Source organism: Mauremys reevesii, linkage group 15 (assembly GCF_016161935.1).
Source record: "Mauremys reevesii isolate NIE-2019 linkage group 15, ASM1616193v1, whole genome shotgun sequence".
Taxonomy (NCBI): Eukaryota; Metazoa; Chordata; order Testudines; family Geoemydidae; genus Mauremys; species Mauremys reevesii.
Genome location: NC_052637.1, coordinates 35773922 through 35797076, shown reverse-complemented (window position 1 = coordinate 35797076; position 23155 = coordinate 35773922). Strand labels below are relative to the sequence as shown.

General features: G+C 43.6%; 1 protein-coding gene and 1 long non-coding RNA gene across 2 annotated transcripts in view; one reads left to right on the top strand and one right to left on the bottom strand.

Annotated features, from left to right (window-relative positions):
• LOC120383407 overlaps positions 1-13754 on the top strand; it is an 88629-nt gene extending 74875 nt beyond the window's left edge. The window contains exon 4 of the long non-coding RNA XR_005588456.1: positions 13733-13754. This is a non-coding gene — a long non-coding RNA (uncharacterized LOC120383407). The remainder of the gene's footprint in view (positions 1-13732) is intronic.
• The window catches only part of RAB11FIP4 (RAB11 family interacting protein 4), a 204495-nt gene that overhangs the window by 110184 nt on the left and 71156 nt on the right, over positions 1-23155 (bottom strand). Inside the window, exons 2-3 of the mRNA XM_039501506.1 lie at positions 19004-19091; positions 700-788 (exon numbers count right to left, since the gene is read on the bottom strand). Of these exons, the coding sequence (XP_039357440.1) occupies positions 700-788; positions 19004-19091 (177 nt within the window). The remainder of the gene's footprint in view (positions 1-699; positions 789-19003; positions 19092-23155) is intronic.

Below are 23155 nucleotides of genomic sequence, written 5' to 3'. Positions count from 1 at the left end.
AGTACAGGAGTACTAGAGAGATAAGGATTCTCGGGATCTGTATGATCCAATAGAGCACTGTATATCTAGGGGAGTGTGGCCCCACTGGCAAACAGATGATGCTCCACAGATAACAGCACTGATGTCAATTGCTTCCCAGCAGCCGACAAATCCTGGTGTAGCACCTGAAATGAGCTCTACCGAGGGCCTGTGAGCACACAGAATTCAGCTGCTTTAACGAACTCAGTTACCTGTAACCGAGTCAGTTATTTAGGTGCAAGTCTGCATGTGGACCAAGTTTTATGCCCAGATCCATTCCTCCCTCATACTTCTGTAGTTCAGCAGCGCTTGCACGGCACAGCTTTTTCGCTACTAGCTCCTTTCCACAAGTCACTTGTTGCACACAGGGTGTGCCAGCTGGTTTAGATATGGCACCCTCTAGTGAGCAAGGGAGCACTGACATTAGAAACCGGTTACGGGTGAGAACAGTGCTAGATGAGGCTGCACTCCACAAAACTGAGGGCTACACTGGATTTAGATCACTAATCCTCAGGCATGGCTAAAGCAGTATCAAAGACGAAATTCTCCTTATTTTTATTCTGTAAAGGAAAAGGCAACAGGCGAGGTGTAAAGCAAGAGGACTTACTGTGACCCTTCTATAAATCATTCAGAAAACTCCCTCAGACCACCAGCATGAGTCAGAATCAGTGAATCTCTTACCTGGTAGTAGTAATCCACGTACTGCGGCTCATAGTGCCGACACCCCGGGTTTTCGACAGCCAGCACATCCTTCAGTAACTCTTCACAGCCTGGCAACAGAAGCAAAAGCAAACATTCAGCTTATTCCATGTCTGTTCCACTACAGTATTCACACAGGCATGTGCAAGCCTCAGACAGAGGGGAGACTGAGGGCCTGTCCATAGAGGGGATATTTGTTTCAGTGTTGAAGCAACCTACATGGAACTTGGAGGAAGGAGCACAGTTTGCAGGATGGAAGAGTGTGAAGGAAGCACCAGGAAGTCAGTCTGTGTGCACATGGCTTGAATGCTAGTTGCAGCACTTCTGTAAATAGTTCTTTTAATAAAGAGCCAGTTTCATTTTATAAGCATGGAGTCCTCTTGCATTCTTAGCCAGCACGCTGTACATGAAACAGGTGTAGCTAACACCAGTGCAAACCCTCAGCATAGACAGACTTATCATATGTTGGGTTTTCCCAGACATTTCCTCTCTTTTGATCCTCTGCCCTTTGTCTGGGTGAATTTTTCAAAGAAGAGGCAATGTCTGGGATTTTTGTGGTGCAGATGTTGCGGCTCAGAATCACATGGCTCTGCATCCCGATTGATCCCTCCGCTGCAGCCACCAGATCCCAGTCCTGGGGAGGTGGAGAGGCAGGGGGAGGCGCTGACGGATGGCTGGCACTACGTCTCGGGCCTGCCCCAGCTGCCCTGCCACCTTGACAGGGAGTGATGCTGCCCCCCACTTTGAGAGTGAGGCCCACAGCACCTCCCAGGTACCCTCCCAGTACACACACCCCTCCTGCACCCCCCAATTGTACCTCCCCCCAGTTGTGTCCTGTTTTGGGGAAGTTGAAGGATGGTAACCCTACAATAGATGCCCTGCACTGCTGTGCAGTGGCGCTTGCCCAAGCGTGGATTGCTTCAGTCCCAAACCAAAATGCGGCCCAGTCAATCTAGCGCTAGACCCACCCCACTAAGCATGAGGGGGAAAAGAGATGGACCAAACTCCAAACCCCTATACTCAAACTCTGGATACAGTTCGGTACTTCACGGGTCTGCATCAGACTTTATGCCTGTTTTATACTAGTGTAACTCCAGATGCCACCAGAGTCACTCCTGATTTACACTGAAGTAAGTTAGAGACGGTGAAGTAACCTAGTGGTCACGTCAGGGGAGTCTGAGTTCACCTGGTCCCAGTATGAACTTTTTGCCTGGCTATTGTCCGTGATTCTCCTGGCATGACATCGTACCACGCAGAAATGGATTTTTTGCTGGGGGTAACTGGATGTTACACAGAGCTTTCTGCAGGAAACTCCAACATCTTCTTAAAATACGTCTCACACTAGGAGCATATGGTCCTATGTGAGCAAACACCTACGTGCTTACTTCACATTCACAACTACTGCGGCTCTAGACATTTCACCTCCCCAAGCAGGGCGGCATGCCGCTGGGGGCGCTCTGCCGGTCGCCGGGAGGGCGGCAGGCGGCTCCGGTGGTCCGGGGATCCACTGGTCCCACGGCTTTGGTGGACCACTGGAGCCGCGGGAGCAGCGGACCCTCCACAGGCACGCCTGCGGGAGGTCCACCGGAGCCGCCTGCCGCCCTCCCGGCGACCGGCAGAGCACCCCCCGTGGCATGCCGCCCCAAGCACGCGCTTGGCGTGCTGGGGTCTGGAGCCGCCTGACTGCTGCATTTGCTTTGTTCTTCATAAGCATGTTAGTGGCTGGAAAATCAAGGTCTGCATTTCTTTTAATCTCTCTCATCTGAGAGCCCAAGACAAATATAGAAAGCCTTTGGAGCTGCCAAATTCCTCAGTCCCCATTAAATACCAATGATTGTTCTCTGTGTATTGAGCTGTAGAAAGAGGTAACAACAGGCCAGGTTATTCTAACCAGCTCATTACAGATGGGCGGCCTAAAATGTGATGTCACATTTTATATGGTATTTTACTGGGAGGCTCCAATTATCCAATGGTATTTCTCTTTCTACCTCATCACTAATGTGGTACGTTTGGCTTTGACATAACACATTGCTATTCACCCACAAGACAGGTGAGCCAGAAGAAGAATGTCACGAAGGGTGAATCATACGGAATTATGCTGCCAGCAGATTATTCACTCCTATTGTCAAAAGGAAGGAATAATAGCTTTAGGGGAGAATTACAGGAAGAAGACATCCTCTGCTTATAGAGATAGAATCCCTTAACAAAGGAAAGGCACGCTCAGAAAGAGCAGGAGAGCACCACCAAATTGTAAGGGATCCAATATGTGGGATCAGTATCTCCACCTCCTCCCCGCACATTGGCATATGATGAGAGTGACACACGGCAGATAAAGTAGCTGTCAAGTGAATTATGATCCAAAGAGCACTGCATGGACGACAGGTAGCCTCACTTCTCCTCTGCCATAAGAGATGATGAGGAGAAAGGGAGGACAACTGGTATTTTAAAAATAAAAAGTGGAAATTCTAGCTGCACAGGAAAAGAAGAAATTCAAGATAATGAAAGAAGACGCAGCATAGCTCAATCAACTGTGGAAGAAAGGCCCCTATAAGGAATTGAATTTTAGTCATTGCTAAGAATCGCTGGAACTAAGTCACAGCTGCAATGAAGGAAAGTGCTTAACAGAATGAAGGGGGTTTGGCAATAATGAACATGATCCTCAGCAAACTAGAGGGAACTAAGAAGGTGGCATGAAGATACATATTGACAGCTGCACTAATTGACATTCTAGTCCTAGACGTGGCCAACCTCCAGGTGAAAATATGCCTGTGTATAAGGAAGGGAAGATATGTGGCCACAACACTGAATAACAGCAGAGGAGGCCGGAAAATCAACATTTTCCCGTGTGAAATTTTGAACGAAAAATCATCTCTTGAAATTTTTCAACCAAACATGTGGGTTTTCCCAGGGGAAATTCTGAATCGATTCAGAATAAAAATGTTTGACTCGACATTGCCAGAGGACTCTGGGATATGCCTCCCGAAGTCCTAGCAGCGCACACAGGTGAGTGCAGCACCAAAGAGGACACAGCATCTCGAGAGTGGCTTTGCAGTGTGGTCACTCACACCCAGCTGAGGCTAACTCAGGTGCTGATCACCCGAGTTAACTCTGCAGGGAAGACATACCCTCAGGCTTTGTTTACACTGGGATAATAGCCATCTTTGTAGCTAAAATCCCTACTGTATATGCAGTGCATGGGGTAAACCATGAGTTGCAATGGTGCACCAGGGAGCTTACTCCCTGGTGTACCAGGTATATGGTAGGGATTTGCACCTGTGACTAACACCAGTGTTAGCTAATACATACTAATTAACATGTGGTTAAACATCACATTGTACCTAGTGTAGACAAATTCAGCGATGTTGTATTAGCCGGTCACAGTCAACCCTAGATATTGACCAATGGGAGCAGAATCCCTAGGACTGGCCATGACTAGCCAACATGTTTTTAAAAAATACTTTCTTTATCCACAACAGGTCCTAAGTGGTGTTTAAAAACATGCTAAGCGACACATTTACTAAACACCCCTCGTTTTCTCAGTACAAAGAAGGTCAAAGGTGTTTCACAGAGTCACTTCCAGAGCAGAACCACCTGCAAAGTGCTTATCTTATGTGGACCGTCGGACCATTACTGACTTTATTAGCTCTACCTTATTCCTATCTTAACATATATTTTTACCTCTCATTTTAGCCTTTTAAGTCACATTACACATACACAGACATAGCTAAAATACTGCTGGTCATTAACTGGAGCCTGTCCCTTTGTTGTATTGCTTGGGAACATTTAAAACTTATTACAAATCTTCATTAACACAAAGGAATACGATCCCGAGTATTCACCCCTGAGATTGCCTTGCTAATGTGATTCCTGTGGGACCAGCACTCCAAAAAGCAGTTTCTGGTATGATATACGTAAAGATAAACGTTGTTTGCCCCGTGAGGAAATTTCCCTCTATAGATCGCTCTGTCTTGGATCATCACCCATCAATATCCCTTTGTTCCCAATGGCTGTGACCATAACATGTGCTGGTCTGTGCTCTGCGGAGGTTCCTCCATAGTCCTGTTCCAGGGGATAATTTAATTGTTTATTTGCCCCTTTTGCCATTAATAACAAAAGCTTATTAGTCACGGAGCTGTCTACTGCCCGTGTGTGTCATGGGAGTCATTAAAGCACAAACGAACTGCCTGCACTGCCAAGCTCTCTGTGTGAGACACTGGGCACATATTCATTAGAGTGAGTTATCTGCAGAAACCAAGCACCATTCTGTAATGCATGCAGGCAGGGGTAATGGAGGAGATGTGTTTACACAGCTGTAAAACTTCCCCTCAACAATATCGCCAGTCATAATTTCAACCCACGTTTCCCTCCTTCATTAATAACCCACCTCAGCACTGGGCTAATAGCACAATTCTAGCCAAAGGCCTATAAATGATCCAACGCATTAATTAAAACCTCACAACATTCCTGTGAGTCAAGGTCAAGATTTTTACCTCCCATTTCTCTGAGGGGGAAACTGAGGCACGGAGGCTGGTAACTTCAGTGGCGCCTTAGGGAATTAGGTGCTCAAATTAAGGGGAGTTTGGTATCTGACTCCCTTGGGCCCCTCTGAAACTAGCCTATGAGGTTAGTCTATGACAGCGCTGAGGACAGAACCCAGATCCTCCAGGCCCCGATCCTGTGTTTTACCACAAGAACATCTTTCCCCTCTTTGCATTTTGGCTTTCATCACACTCTTAGTTTTATCCAGCAGGTGACTCTATACTGGGGACACCATGGCACAGCCAAACCATTTAAACTCAGGAAGATGATGCCACACTAAGACAAAAATATGGGAAAATTAAATGCCCCAATCTGGACCTAAACTCCCTGGGGGCTGCCCTGGTCACTGTATTAATGGTAGGTGGAGGGGCCTTTCCAAATTGGGACTCTTGTGTCCCACCTGCCCAATCCAGAACCGAATGAAACCCATGTGGCATTTGATACTGACTTCAATGGAAGCAGAATTAGACATCACCTAGCATCATATATTAAAAAATTCAAAATGAGTCAAATCTTGGTCCCATGGGAGTCCATGGCAAAATGCCCACTGGCTTCAATGGGATCAGGATGTGACCCCATAGAAAACACAGTCTCCTTCTGCAAAGGTGACACTTTGCCCGCCTGAACATCACTGAATAGTGAGAGTCTCCGTATCCTGCAGCCGGCATTGCCCATGGTAACAGCTCCGTTGTCACGCAGGCTGGCACAGCGACATTCATGCTGCTCATCATGCTGGGAAGAAATCGCATGCCACACTGCACTGACACTAAAAAAAGGCAGAGGGGCAGGAAATGCTGCCACCGAGAGGGGATTTCCCCTATGGGGTTGCTTAAACACAACACGGCAGCCATCTGGGGCTGGATCCAAAGTCCAATAAATAAATGGAAAGGTTCCCATTAACGGGCTTTGGTTTGCTTCTTGGTAAGACACATATTTCAGTAACAAAATCTCTGGCAGTGATTCATCACACTGATCACCTCCCGGTGCAAACCAGATCTTCTTCCCAACACAGCGTTCTCCCTATGCACGGTCACTTTGGAAGATCAGCTACTACGGGTCCCTTTATCATCTCTGATATATAATTCCAAGCCATGTGTTTAAAGAGCTGATCATTGCTTTCCCCTCTCTGGGCCCATACCCATGAGGGGTATGGCTGCACTGCAGCAGGGAACATGCTTCCCAGACAGACTTGGGCTCACTCTGCTCCAGCTAGTGTGCTAAAAAGAGCGGTGTAGCTGTTGCGGCCTGGACAGCAGCTCATGTTAGTCACCTGAACTCGGACATGGCTGGGCCCATGTCGCCAAGTCCACCCTGAGACTTTTAGCTCGCTAGCTCAGTGCCTGTTAGGGTGACCAGGTGTCCCGATTTTATAGGGACAGTCCCAATTTTGGGGGCTTTTTCTTATATAGGCTCCTATTACCCCATCCCCATCCCGATTTTTCACACTTGCTGTCTGGTCACCCTAGTGCCTAGGTTGGGAGACCCATATTTAGACATATAGACATACCCTTCGTGGGTGTCCGTTCGCTTCTCTGGGCCTTGTATCAGGCCCTTTCTTTTCAGAGAGGAAAGTCCCTGACATGTTTACATGGAAACCGATTAGCTGTTGTATTCAGTATTGTTCTCCTTATGATGGATGCTTATGCACAAAAATCACGTCTTTTACTTATTTTATTTTAGTGCTAATTTGAATTTTACAAGTGCCCTTGGAGGATTACACGAAGGGCACGTTACAAATGGATGACTGAGTTAACACATGGCTCTGCAGACACGTATACCTGTGTCTTCCTACCGCAAGCATCCATTTTGGCTGGCAGCCTAGAAAATGCCAGGGTGCTAAATTGAAATATCACAATCCACACAGGACGTAATGAAAAATCAAGGTTTACTCTGGCGTATCTCCTTACTGATTAGGGCAAACATTATGGCTTCTGATGTGGATTTTTACAATGCTGCGTTCTGATCTGGCATGCCTGGGACTTATTGCCACTGGTACCCTATCTTGAGGAAAAAGGACCCTCTTGTCCATGCTTGCCAACCTGCCATTACCAGTTTTTCAAGCTGTGCAGCAGTGCACACTCGAGGCTAGAATCTGTCCTTAAAACACCATTGCAAGAGACCTAAGGAACATCTCCTGGCTACTTTAAGATCCTCCTGCATTAAGACATTTCATTATTTCTATAATTTCATTTTCCAGAAAGCAGCACCACTGAAAGCCACTTATACGGCTGATTGGAGCCATTTCATTTGGACACCTAATTGTATAACAAGGCCTTACCATGGTAGGAGCTATGGAAAGAAAGACAAACTGAGATGGACTTAGACAATTATTTGTTTTTCTAAGCATGGACAATAAAACATTTCCTGCTAGGGCCAGTGATTCTCTCCCCCCCCCCGGCTGAGGTTAGAAATCTTCAATCATATTCATTTTTGGACACCATTTTTGGCAAGCGAGACTTATTACATTTGGAACATGTAGTGCAACAGGGGACAGGAAGGAAGGATTTTAGCCATGAATTGTTGCAAATCCTTGGGTACTCCAGAGCCAGAAGCTCTGCAAAAGTATGCACTCTGAAAAAGGACCTTCTGCTAAAGAGGAATGCATGAGGTAAGCCTGCTCCTTCCTGGGTAACGGAGCCTCACAAATAAAAGTCCAGTGTCCTTATATCAAGTCTCTGGGCCTAACTCTTGGCCTTCTGCTCCTTGCACCCCCTTGCCCAATGGCTTCCACTCACCTCATCCCCTTATATCGGGGGGCTTCATGACGCCTTCTCTGGAGGCTGGTAGGGGGGTACCCAGGCCCCCTCACTACACCTGGTTCCAGCCCGGGGACCCTGTAACTGGCAGCAAAGGTCTACTCCATACAACTCCTTGCTGCCACCTCTCTGAGCTTCTTCCTACCCTGCCTTTCTCAGGCCTTCTCTCCACACAACCTCTCTAGGTTAACCCTTCTTGCAGAGCCAGGACTCTCAGGGCCCGCGCCTGGAATCCCCTAACAAAATTCCAAATGTAATGAGTAAACTTAACCTAACTTCTGTCCTCCTCAGGCTTTCCCTTTTAGGGCTCTTCCGTTCCCCTTGCTTCGTTCCTTCACTGAACGCCTCCCAGGGCTCGCTCTCCTTCTGGAAGTCTAGAACCTGCCCTTCTGTCAGGGCTTAGCAATAAAGCCTGTTCCACTCTCAGTAACCATTTGTCTCCTTCTCTACTCAGGCTACAATCCCAGGGCATAATCTCCCCACGAGCTTCCTCCTCACACCCTCCCTATTCCCACAGAGTGACTGCAGCCTCTCGCCCCACAGCTTCTTTCTTGATTGAATGGTCTTGACTGACTAGTTGCTAGTCGCCACCAGCTAAATACTTAGCGGTTTATATTCTCTCACTCTGCTGTGTCCTTCAGGTAATCTAACAACTCCTTTCTAATACTACCCTATCTCCACTAATAATGTAATGTAACTTTTGATATCTTAAGATATTTGAATTCCTCAGAAAGCTTTTCCCTTTCATTATCGAAGCCCTCACAGACCCCATACAAGGTGATCAGTTGTTTCTTCCACCTTACAGAGCACAGATAGGTCATCTTTGTGTCTGTCTATTTAAAAAAGTTAATTGTTTAAGCCACAATGGCCAGTTAGTTCTCTGAACAAAATCATTTCATTTTTCCTATCCAGGCTCTGAAGTATGCCGTTATCCTCAGCTCTAGGGCACAATTAAAAAAAAAATCTCTCTCTTTTTTCATTAATCCAATTTTGTTGCTATTCCTCTTACATTTTTCTATACTGGGATTTTAACTTCCTGTTTACTCAAGGGTATTTCTATGTCAAGCTTTTCATTTCTTACAGTCTTTTTAGCTGCTTTGTCCACCAATTTCTTTCCTTGTTAGCCCGAAAAAGCCTTCCTTCTATAGCATATTATACACCTTTTCAATCTCTAGAAAGGCAGCTATCATGAAACCTTTGTGCCTCATGCTTTTTTGTATTTCAGTTTCTAATTTAAGAATGTGATCAGCTCCTTTCTGCTACAAATCTCCTCCCTTTATATTAACGAGCCTGCTCTTTATACTAGCCTGGTAGGTTATTTGGCCACTGAGGCCCACATTAGCCCATTCACGGCCTGTGTGGGGTACACACCCCACTACAGATCCCCATTACAATAGTAGCCCAGCACCTCACAATCTTTAATGTGTTTGTCCTCCCAATACCTCTATATGGTAGGCAATTGTTATCCCCAGTATACAGCCCTCAAGCCACTGAAGCGGAAGATGTGATGGGGAGGTGCAAGGCTGCACGGAGAGGTAAAACTGCACCCCCAAAAACAGTGCCTGTCCAGATTTGGAGCATTAAGTTAAGAAAGTTACTTACTTACCTGCAGTTATCAAGAAATGGAGGCATCAAATCAATCCTGAGCCAGAGGACCCGATTCTGATCTCTTTTAGCCCTGTGACATCAGTTAGGATCTTCACCCATCTAACAGAGATCAGCATCTGTCCTCTACATTCTTTCATATGCATGCATCACAAAGCCAAAGTGAAATCTATTCTCTCCTAATCTATGCAGGTCCTGCAGTATCTGAGCGCCTTCTAGCAGTGCACTGAGCAACGGGACTACACATCTGGCCCATGTTTGTTCTCTCCCCCTCTCCTCAGAGGGAGAAGCGTGTGCAGTAGGGTGTCTTTTTTCTTTTCTTGTTTTAAATATACATATTGCTATGTATTTATGTTGGAGAAGGCAAGAGAAACTCAGTGAAGCAGGGAGGTAAACTTCCTTGGAGTTAGTACTTTCCACACTACAATCCCCAGCGCAGCAACCCCCACTCGGCACCCCAAACACCTGTCATTAGCAACAATCCCCACATCCCACCCAGCAATCCCATCTCCCCCACACCATGTAGCATACATCCTATCCCCTCCCAGCCAGTACTTCCCCACACACTAGCACTCAATCTATGTACATATTTTTATTGTAGCTTCTGATCTGTACGTAACTGAGAGGAGCCCTTCCATTGCTGAAGGTTAATTTTAATTGTAGCTGTTACCACGGTACCTATAAGATTGTGTGTTCCTACTTATACACTATTTTATTCTTATTCACTTGTAATTTCACAAAGGCATACGCCATGTTGGTTTTGTGTTAATGATTCTATGGGAAGAGTAATACTTTCATCCAGAATGAGTGTGGAAAAGGGCACTGGGTAAGCTTTGTGGTAAAGTCCAAAGCACTGTTTGACATGACCAGCATTAATTAGAGTCTAACAAGTAGTTTTATGCCTCTGCACAGGGATCGATACAGCCTTATTGATTATGGGCTGGATCCTCAGCGGAGGTAGATTTGTGCAGCTCCGTTGACTTCAGTGATGTAAAGGAGCTGAGCAATCTGTACCATCTGAGGATGTGGCTTCAAAATGAGGGGAATTGTATATTGGAGTAAAATAATACCCACAAAAACAAGAACATTAAAAATTGAGGCTAAAATTGTGAGCCTGACTCTGATCTGGTGTAATTGTGTTGACTTCGGGTGGATTTACTCCTGATTTACACCAGGGTAAGTGCCTTTAATCTAGTTTGCCCTGGAGGCCACAGATCTCTCTCAATTCTGGATGATTTTGTGTGCCCAACAGTTCTGTAGAGCAAAGGCGCAGTGCTTTTCAAACCCTACTGAATGGTCAACTGCAAACAGCCGCTTTGAAGGAAAGTAAACGCAATCACAAAGCAATTTCCTACAAATGCTCCAAGAAGGAAATTTAACCCATCCTGAGTCATGTAATTTTCATGGGCAATTAAGCAGTTTTAATACTACAGGAAATCAAATCCGGTTACTTAATTGGATGTACCTGGTTCTTGGCACATATCCTAGGAGCAGTAGCTTTTCGCTTATCTACCTTTGGATCTTTAATAGTGTATTAGGCTCATTTATGGCTTCCGGCTATATTAAGCAAAAAATTTAGTTGAGCCTTAAAATAGTTTGAAGAGGAACTAACCCCACTTCATTAAATAGCTAGAGTGTTACTCATTAGCTAAGGCCCCAGTCCTACTCCAGCAATTTGTTCCCCTGAAGTCCAAAGGAGTAAGAAGTTCAGGTGAGTAAGAAGCACCCTAAGAGCAAGAATTTGCTGGGTCAAACCTACCGTGTAAGTGGCACAGCTAATACTAGTTTGAAAGGGTTCATACCAGATTTTTAGTTTTTCTTTGGTGCCCTATTGCGGTTCTTGCACTCACCTGGCTCCGTCCTGATCTCGGGTATAAGGGCACGAGCCACAGACATTGATTTTAAGTCCATCACAGCACACATCTGTAACCCACTCTTCCAGCTGTGTAGTCTACATCTCCCATTCTGCGGCTGATCCACAGCGAGAGTTGTCTCATACTTCTCCCAGCTAAGGGATTTGGAGCTGGATTTCTCAAAGTGCCTAAGCACCTAATTCCCAGGCACCTAAACACCTTTGAGGATCAAGGCCTAGGCACCTACCTGCATCTTTAGGCACCTATGTATCTTTAAAGGCAACTTCAAAGGTCATGCCCAGGACTTCAATGGGACCACATGAAGAATAAACGACTGCTCCAGGTGAGTAGAGGGATTAGAATCCGGTTCTCAAGAGGCAGTGTTTGTAATTTGGCATTATAATAGCCTGATTGTTTCATCACAATACCATCTATGTAACACTGATCAATATATCTCATATGAAAGACATTATACAGTAATTACTGTACAGTTGTTGGTGTTGTTTCCATGGTTTAATAGCCTCTTGAAAGTCTGAATGTATTTTTCCCTATTACTTTTCTACTTCAAAATATTAATATATATTCGTGTTTCCAATGCAAGAGAATCTATGACAACTCTCGTTTCCTGTTCCTTTAATGTAATCTGAAGTCATACTTTTTAGTTAACTGCAGCTACAGGGCCAGTAGGGGGAGCTCAACCTTTATTTGTTTGGTGGTATTTTTTTATATATATAGAATAGGTTTTTTGTCAAAAAAAGAAGAGAGAACACTACGAGAACAGAAATAGAGGTACTTAAATAGAACAAACAGGTCAAATGTACTTACTTAAACCTTACTAACCAGACTAAGGGCATCATTGTGCAAACACTCGGAGCATAATGCTTACTACCCTGACTAACTCACGGTCATCAATACGACTTCTCAAGCCAGTTTGCACTACGATTGGTAGCAACCGTTGGCAGGATCAGGCCCTCAATCAGTACAATCACAATGATCACAGTGGACAAATGTAACAGATGAAATCCTGGCCCCACTGAAGTCAATGAGAATTCTGCCACTGATGTAACTGGGGCCAGGATTTCAAAGGTGTATTTGCACCGAGCCAATACCTGATGGCAGTAGCTCTCCTGACTGGTGATCGTTAATTGAACGGATGGCATGAAGCGAGCAGCTGGAAAGTGCAGATACACCAGCAGCTAAACTTTGTTCTTTTGATGTTCCAGCAAAAAAAGCTTTACAGCCTTTATCTTGATGACAAACCAGTCCCGGTTTGCAGCAGAGCCTAATTATGCTAGGAAAGTGGCCCCAACAGCAGGGTTACTACTCAAGTGCTGAAGCAAGACATTTACTGGATAACCCACCTCTACAAAGGAGAAAGAACAGAGGCTTTCCTTAAAGAGACAGGTTGCCCTCCAGCCTAGAGTTTCATCAGAATGATACACAACGGGTATGTCTAAACTGCAATAAAACACCCACGGCTGGCCCACGTCAGCTGAGTCGGGCTCACGGGGCTCAGGCTGCGGCGCTACTAGATTGCAGTGTAGACGTTCGGGTTCCGGGTTCCACAGCCTGGGCTCCAGCATGAGCCCAAAGATCTACACTGCAATTTGATAGCCCCACACAGCCTAAGCCATGGGAGCCCAAGTCAGCTGACACGGGCCAGCCATGGTGATTTATTTCAGTGTAGACAAATCCAATGAGACTAATCTCCTCCAACCCATTATATCCCCCATTGCTGCTCCTTCAGATTGTCTAAATCCTCCATCCCAGGGAATCAGGAGCATGCTGTCAATGTACGCCAAAAAGCAGACTGCTAGAGGCTTGAGAAAGCTTAATTTTGTTTCTACTTGCAATCTCAGCAGCAGCTGCAGAAGTGTATGAATCACAGGTCAAGGGCCATGTGGCCATGTCCAGCTCACAGATGCTGGGAATGGGGGGAAACCTTGGCAAACAACAAGGTCTTCCTTCATAAAGAGCCAGGAGATTTTTCACACACACGCAGAGCAGGCAGTGCCTTGGATTCAGCAGAGGTAGGGCCACGCCCCTGATTTCAGATCCCAAAGTTCAAGAGTGTTTTAATTCAGCTCTTTATGGATACAGGAGCTATTTGCAAACTACAGATCTGGATTTCAAACATGCCAATGTTTGGGGAGTGTTTAGTTTGGGAGTTTTGGACCAGATCCAAATCTGGTTTTCAAGACCTCATCTGAGAGATTCAATCAAATTTCTAAACTTCATGGAACTCAATTTTTCTCCCTCCAGGTTGATTCTCTGCTGCTGGGATGTGAATCCAGGATTCCAGAGAACTCAGATGTTTCAAGCCCAATGTTTAAACACAAATTCACGACACAGACAACTCCCAGATAGGAACACAAAAGTATTTCACTTCTGCTAGGCAAAAAGTTATCCTTCATCCCGGACTATCAAAGGAACTATCCCCAAGAGCTCAGCTCTGTGATGAGAGAATTTAATCTGAAGTCTCATAAATAAGAAATATGGCAAGGAATTAGGGTAGCAAATTTTTGAATGTAAATGTTTGGCTTCAGCCACTAAGAAGAACACAGATTCATACTCAATTAGAACAAAACCTCGGGATTTATCAGAGTGTCTCATTTTGCTAAATTAATCTGATTATTATACACAATCCAACTAGGCTGGGATGTCGAAGGGCCATATTTAAAATCGGTTGCAGCCTAGTTGGATTGATTGCTTTTGTCTGATAATGAGACCACTGCTATTCTTGGGACATGAAGCTCTGTTGAAAAATGAGAGATAATAACATGGTTGAGTCTAGATTTTTGGAAGGTGAACATACATTTTCTCAACTTTAACAAGAGCAATTTGTTTTAAAGAAAGAAAAATGTCTCTGCTGGCTGAAGACCAATAAAACCTTCATCGGGTGAGGCAAGTGATGGATCTAGTTCCTTATTAAGAGTTGCAGTAAAATATATACATAATGGGATGTCTTTTATTAAAATAGCTATAAATACTCTTTGATTTGAGAAAGGTCTCTCTAGTATATATCCTTGTTACTGATTTCATTACATTTGCTATAAGGACTTACATAATTCAGGAAAACGTTGGCACTCTTGGTGGTTTATAATATAACCTGTGCGTGTGTGTGGATAAATACATATACAGATCTCCACCAATACATTTAGGCCCCAATCTTGCAAAAAACCTTACCTTTAAGCACATTGTTATTATTATTATTTGTATTACCGCAGCGCCTAGGAGCTTAGCCCTGGATCAAGATCTCATTGTGTTACATAATAATATATGGAGATATACCTATTTCATAGAACTGGAAGAGACCCTGAAATGTCATCAAGCCCAGCCCCTACCTTCACTAGCAGAACCAAGGACTGATTTTGCCCCAGATTCCTAAGGATTGAACTCACAACTCTGGGTTAAGCAGGCCAATGCTCAAACCACTGAGCTATGCCTCCCCCTACAGTCAATGGAAACATGTGCAGGACTGGGGATTTAGCCTGTAACCCGGGGGTTGGCAACCTTTCAGAAGTGCTGTGCCGAGTCTTCATTTATTCATGCTAATTTAAGGTTTCGCGTGCCAATAATACGTGTTAACATTTTTTGAAGGTCTCTTTCTATAAGTCTATAATATATAACTAAACTATTGTTGTATGCAAAGTAAATAAGGTTTTTAAAATGTTTATGAAGCTTCATTTAAAATTAAATTAAAATGCAGAGCTCCCCTGGACCGGTGGCCAAGACCCAGGCAGTGTGAGTGCCACTGAAAATCAGCTCATGTGCCGCCTTCAGCACGCGTGCCATAGGTTGCCTACCCCTGCTGTAACCCATTCAGGACAAAGACTGTGTCTTAGCCTTCAACTAGAACCCAGGAATCCAATCCACTGGTGCAATCACTAGACAACTTCATCTCTTAGGTTCTTACTGTGCTCACACCAATCTCTTGTACTAGCTTCCCCTACTAGCTTCCCATTTTCCCCACGTCAAGTCACCTTGTAGATGCACTCTAAAGCTTTAATCGAGAGCATTTTCCCAGTGCAATCTCATATCGTTACACCGCTGTCCTTTGCTGCCACGAACTTTAAATTAAAACCACTGTGACACTGCACTCTCGCCTCCTGCTGGCTTCATAATAGTCTCATTGTAAGAGACTCTCCATAGGCACCTCCTGGAATCACGCTGAGATCCGTCTGAGAGTCACCCTGTGTCTGGGCCATGCCAGAACACTGGTGCGTCAGTAAGGACCAGGTGCTCAGAGAAGCACAGGTGGAATGTTTTGCCCTAAGAACCTGAGAGGCTGATCAGCAGTGAAGATGTTGAGCTGTCTCCTCGTTGATTTTGCTTTGCCTTTGGCTAAGCTCAAATGTAACTTAATAGTTTCTGCCTTTTAGCAGAGGACTCTATGCTTCCCTGGAAAGGAGATGGGCTTGATGGGATGCATTTGATTCCTTTCTAGCTACCAAGACCCCTGTCATGCACATCATATAATTAACCCTTTCATAGCTGTGGCACTTTCCATCCAAAGGGCTCACAGTGCTTTACGAACATGAATTGACTAAACCCTGCAGCATCCTTGAGAAAAGTAAAATTATCTTAATTTTACAAGTAGGGAAACCTGTGACCCAGAGCAGCTCCAGCTCACCTTAGGACCTACCGGCAAGTCAGGAGCAGAACTGGGTCTAGAAATCTCAGGCCCCAATACCAATCTCTGCACCTAAAACATTACTCAGTGCTTCCTTCCAGTTTTTTTTCCCCCAGTCCACTACTTTTTTTGACCAGGAATTAAAAGGTACAGCCCCTCTGAATGCAGCTGTATCATTTCTGCTCCATTGCCAGGCAATACCAGAAACAAAAGTTAACTAACCAGTCATATTCCCTGAACGAGGCTAATGCTGTTGAAAATAATAAAGGAAGTAAACCCAGCACAGCCATGTTGTTTTATGACCCATAAAACCACACTGAGCTAAACTTAGATCAGGTGTAAACAGCTGCTGCACCACTGATTTCAGCAGAGTGAGACTCAGTTATCCCAGATCTGTATTTGGCCCATTTTTTGCAAGGCCCTGATCCCACAGAGATTTAGGCAAGTTTGGCTTTGGGCATGTGAATAATCCCATTGATTTCAAAGGAACTTTTCCTGTGTGTAATGTGGAGCATGTGCATAAGGTGGATCATCTGCATAAATCTTTACAAGATCAGGCCCTGAGTTTTTATCACAGCCAGTAATAATCTTCCCTGGGATTAGGCCTGCTGAAATCAATTCTACTTGCATAGTAAAGTATCCACTCATTGTCAGTGAGGCAATGAGAATCTGGCTCGAAGTATTAAAAAGTATGTGACAGGAAGGCAGTGTGGCGTAGTGGTTCCGTCGCTGGATCAGAATTCAGGAGATCTGGGTTGTAGTCCCAGCTCAGCCACTGACCTGCTGGATGACCTTGGGTAAGTCACTTTGCCTTTCTGTGCCTCAATTTCCCTATCTATAAAATGGGATATTTTGCTCCTTTGTAAAGTGCTTTGAGATCTATGGATGATCAGAGCTAGATATTATTATTAATAATAATCTGCCCGAGTTCAAATGCTAAGATCAATGAAAAGACCAGAGGACTAGATTCCAATGTTATTTCAGAGCTACTCAAAGGGCTGAGCAGTCATTATTAGTGGACATCGAGGGAATACTCCTGAATACTCAAACTACTCAACCCTTGATTGATTTTGTGTATTGAGCACTCAAATGACTTTCAGATCAGGGTAACACTTCTGTTAGACACGAAGGATTTGACCCCTGATGGATTTTGAAGTAAAGGGAACACTTTATGCAAAAATGTTGTAGAACATTTGTTTTTTAACGGTGTGCTAAGGAAACACATTTTCCGTTCAAGTCTCCATGGAATTACTGCGCTTAGCATAGCTACTTTTCCTAGTCACCAGCCATATTTGCAATATATTTTTCTTTATTAATGAAATGAAGGGCAGTAGCTATACAGGGGCGTGCATGGTACAGTATGTTCTTCTAAGTACATGGAGAACCAATGAGGTAAATCAAACGCAGCTCCCTTTTTAACAGGGACATTTCGTACAGCTCCCTGTTACTCAGGCGTATCACAGGCATAATAAAAAAGGCCCAGATAAGAAACAGCACTTCAGGATTGATGGTGATGCCAGGGATCCATATATGAAAGATAATGGGCAAGTCAAGACAATGGACATTTTCCTCCCCTGCTGTATCCCTTTTGCACGCTCCTAAATCAACAGAATTTTAAGACGCACCCGGGACATGCAGCAGCAGGGACGCCCCCAAAATAGGAGGAGCCCTACACTACAGCTGGTGTTCCATGCCATTGGAGTAATGAAGATAGATCCGAAGACAAGACAGAGAGTTTTTAACAGAGATTCACATCACAGCGAAGAGAAAAAATAGGCAAAATGTGATTTCTCCTTTTTATGTGTTGCTCTGAATGCCCAAATGAGCCAATTTTACTTAAACAAACAAAAGCACAAAACAAAATACCAGCTCCCCCCCAAAACAATTTTTTGTCTGTGCTAAAAATGTCTCCTTTTTCATTATAACAATGGGATCACTTTGAACAAAAAGGTGGCTCTGGAATTCAAAGTTCAACCTAAGAAATGTCTATTTTTGCAGATTTTGAATTTTGCAGATTTTCTGTTCATTTAAAAAAATATATAAAAGTGAAATCTATGGATTAGCACAAAATCACCCCAAATAGCATCAAACATTCTGTAAAATTTCACAGAAAACTGTTCACTCCTTTCACACAGATCTATGAATTTTTAACCAAAGCCTCCACAGCTCTTTTGCCTGGGAAAACTGTCTGTGGAATGTAGAGAACTTAAATATAATTCAAATATAAATATCTATAGATGTTAGTTGAGAACATGTCTCTTACGCTGGAGAAACTGTATAGGAAAAGTCCATTCATGAGTAACGGTTATTAACCCAGTGTAGACGAAAGGGAAAATTCCCAGTGACCTTGATAACCCGATACTTTTCAGGTATAGTCAAAGTTTTCCACATGTGCATTCATTCATGTTTAGACCAACCCCTTTATCCCATGTCCTGTCTAAATATACAAGTGGTTTAAAGAAATAAGGTCCCAGTCTTACAAAGACTCATGCACATACTTAATTTGATGTGAGCAGTCCGGTTGACTTTAATGGGACTAGTCACATGCTTTAAGTTTCAGAGGGGTAGCCGTGTTAGTCTGGATCTGTAAAAGCAGCAAAGAATCCTGTGGCACCTTATAGACTAACAGACGTTTTGCAGCATGAGCTTTCGTGGGTGAATACCCACTTCGTCGGATGCAAGTCCATGCTTTAAGTTAAGCATGTGCCTAACTCTTTGCAGGATCAGCATCTTATTGATTATACTTCAGTGAGACAGAAGAGCAAAGGACAATTCATCAGCATCTATCCTAGTGAATATCAAATCTTCTGATGGCCCATGCCCTAAGAAAACATGCTTGAGTTAAACTTTTATATTATATTTTATAATTCTATCATTTTTATAACAGCTGCATTACTTACCTTTGATAGCAAAAACTCCATGACAGAAATCCTTGAAGTTGATTCTTCCCAGGTCATTTGGGTCCAAGTATTTAGCCAATTTTTCCACCTAGAAAAGAATATACAAAGTTTACTATGTGTTGCTTCTACCTTGGTCAAGCTTTTATGGAGAAAACACCGGTTTAAAAAATATCTGCAGTATACATCTGAAATTAACACAAGGTAAAAATACTTATCTACATAGATATAAAACCAAAACTTTGTAACTTTCCATGGCATAAAATATAGGAGAGACTGTATATGAGAGACCCAAGAACATTAAAAGTGAAAGACGCTTAATATGACATGAGATTAATTTGTTTAGTGCAGTATGATTTTCTATAATCTCAGTTTCGTGGTTTAGCATTTCTGATGTAAATTATCACCCACCAAAGGGGATCACACAGGGCATATTGCAGTAAATTTGCATTTATATTGAGGGAGATATTTCACATTGAGGGAGAGCTGAAGGATTTTTCAGGAGAGATTTGCAGAAGAAGCGGGAGGGAATTTGGTGAATCTTCGTGGTGAATCGAAAGAAGGCACAAAACCAAGAGAGGGAAAAGAAAGCAAAGAAGCAGTTAAGTGGGGGGAGGGGAAGAGAGCAAAGCAGGGGTGTTGGAACAATTTGTATAGCGGGGGTGCTCAGAGTCATTGAACCAAACTATAAACTCTGTATATGATGGAAACTGCTTCAAGCCAGGGGGCGCTGTGCGCCCTTAGTTCTAGCACCTATGGACCAAAGGCAGAGACAGTGTTGTCCAGTGGATAGAGCACTGGAGTGGGAGTCAGAGGACTCTTCTATTCTATTCTTGGCTCTGCCACTGACCTGGTTTGTGACCGTAGGCAAAAGTCACTTCACCTCTCTGTGCCTGTTAACCCTTTGCCTGTCTTGTCTATTTAGACTGTAAACTCTTTGGGGCAAGAGCTGTCTCTCATTATGTGCAGGCACATAGTGCCTAATACAATGGGGGTCTGGCTTTGGTCTGATCCTCTAGGTGCTACTACAATATAAATATGACCAATTATTACATCAGCATATACCAGTGGTTCCCAAACTGGGGTTCGTGAACCTCTGGGGGTTCATGATATGTTACAGGGGGTTCTCGGGAAAAAAATCCCTAATGGCGGATAGAGCTGTCCCTAGGGACCCCGGGACTTCCAAGAGCTAAGCAGATCAAAGCAAGCATATCTATCACACTGAAGAGACTCCTTATAAGAAATGGAAAGGGAGGTGAACATTTTTCGCTATTTTTTAAATTAAATTATTATGAAGAACAAGTTTAGGCTTTGTTGTAACCTGCATTGTTTGCCTGGACTATTCAAGACCTGAATGCTTGTGTAGGAGGAACTCTTTGAGTTGGCTTCTTAAATACCTTCATGATGTTTCAAATCTGATACTCCTTCATGAAACATAGGAGCCTTGTCTTATAACAGGCTTACTCAAAGTGATACAGGCTACGAAAGTGAGATCTTGGAAGAGTGTTGCCGTTTTCATAATGTAATAAAAATACTGTAATGATAAATAATAATAAACAGTGGGTAATAAGCATGTCATAAAAACAAATTTTATATTTCCAAGATCACTGCTTTTATAATTTATACTCAGGTAAAGGAGAAAAGCCCTGGAAATATTCATTTTTAGGAGGGGGTTCACGAGACCTGACATTTTAGTGACAGGGGTTCACAGGTTGTTAAAGTTTGGGAACCACTGATATATACTATATATTATAGTAAGATTTATGATAAGATTGTAAGGAGCAGTGAGAGCAGGAATTCAGGATATTATAATATTCGGAAGGACGGAATACAAGCTTAAACATGCTAGTCTGAACAGCAATCAAAGCCCAGCTGAAAATATACACAGCAAATGAATGAATCCTGGTGACCCAGTTTCTTGATTTTCTGGTTTCTCACGTGCTAGTGAAACCCTACTGAATGCTTAAAGGCCCTCTAGAGAGTGCACTAACATCCTCACTTCTATTCTATCCATCCAATACACCCAGACCGTTTGGTTTAGATGGGTTATGTTCAATGGGAATATTCTCTATCCTAATGAAAGCCTGGCAGTGCTGCAAAACCAACAGGGTCTCAGCATTTCAGTCCCTTGCTGGAGCTGTCCAGTTTGCCAGTGTATCCCATACACAAAATATGGTTTTTGAAATCATAATGCCGGGGTGCGTAGATCACATGCTGTTAGTTTCCAAGGACCATTGGAACAGCAGAATCAAACATAAGGAAGAAGTAGCCTGTGGAAGTGTGCGTACAAGGCAATGTTCTCATGAACCACACATCCAGCTGGGACCCAGATGGAGCAGCCAGAGCCAAAACACCAGCTGACAGCTCGAGAGGATTTCTCCACTCAGCAGCCTTGTAATAAATGCGATGGGTTCCTCCAATAAGGTCTTATTTAGAACAGCAAAATCTAATTAAGGTGCTTAGATAAGCAATAGGTAAAACTTTGATGAATCGCCCCTTTCTGCTCCAAGAACTCCGTCTTATGCCCTGGCATTCAGTATGCACTTCCAATCAGCCTGAAGACTCAGCAACGGTGCATACAACAGCACCTAGGCCTGGGTTCAGTGAAGTGCAAAAGCACTTGTTTAATTTTAAGCAGGTGCCTAAGAACTTGGCTGGCTCAGACCCTTAGATACTACCCTGAATCGTGCTAAATTTCTTGGCTTGACAGATTAAGTTAGATGTTAGACAGACAGTTAGGTGAACAGGTTTTGTACTGTTTTAAACACACTTGAGTAAAAATGTAGTAACGATAGATGTGTTAGACCTGTTCTGCGTACTATAGCTATACAAGCCATACAGTCTCAGTTAATTGCATTTAAAGAAATCCTGCAATTATATCAAATATATCAACACCTTTACATGCATTATTTAAAATCTTTAAACCCACCCCCTCAAAACTCTATTTATATCTGCTGCATCTTTGCTATAACAATACTTAGCACACATATAATCCCCAGTCGCCACGTGCTTTACAAAGCATTATCCCCATTCTGTAGATAGTGAATATGAGGCACAGAGAGGTTAAGTGACTTGCCCACAGTTTCACTGCAAATCTGTTGCAGAACGTGGAACAAAAACCAGAACTTCCTGCTGGCTTATGGAGAAAAGGTACACAAGATACTGTGGTGATGCATGCCATAGAATTGCTTATTACTGTATAAAATACTGACTTAATTGGGGTAAGGGAATTTCCCTATGGGTTGGATACATTATTTTGATAAGGTCAAATGGATCAACCATGAATGAATCTGGGAAAACAGCAATGTGGATTTAAGAATCTATTCATGGTGCAAAATGCTTGGTGTTGACTAGGGGAGAATGGAACAATTTGATCCATAGGTTAAATCCTTCCCTTCCCCCTCCCTCTTTTTAAAAAAAAAATCACCTGCAGCTCCCCTCATGCAGACATGGCAGGTAAAGAGCTGTAGGATGAATTCTGCAGCATGTAGTGATTTTAGGGAGAAATCTTACAACAGTTCTCTTATTGTGAAACCCTTTGCAGAGCTGTTAAGGATATGCTGTCAGTCTGATGGCAAAATGCAGCATTTGGCCAGAACCATGGACAGCACACATTAAGGGTGATACTGTTAGAGGAATTCATCCTTACACAAACCTCTTTGATATTACATCACAGGAGGCAGAGTAGCCTTGTGGTTACAACTGCTCTCTGGGATTCAGGACTCCTGGATGCTGGTCCCAGTGGATGATCTCTATGTAACCTCACTAACCTTTTCATGCCTCAGTTTACCACCCCCTGTAAAATGGGGACACATAATAACAATCTCCTACCTCAGTGGGATGGTGCAGGGATTAACTAATTGAGGTGTATGAACTGCTCTGAGATTTCCAGATAAAAAGTGCTATAGAAAAACAAAGACTGCATAGGCTAATGGACAGGCTGCCCAACTGGCACTCAGAAGACCTGGGCTCTATTTCCAGCTCTGACTTGCTGTGTGAACTCATTTACTCTCCCTGTGCCTTGGTTTCCCTGTCAAATGGAAACCGTAATGATACATCCACACTTTGAGATCAAGGGATAGAAAACACGATCCAAGAGCTAAGTAACAGTAGCATTCAGAAAGCAAATAATTAATCAAAAAACAATAAGGTTAC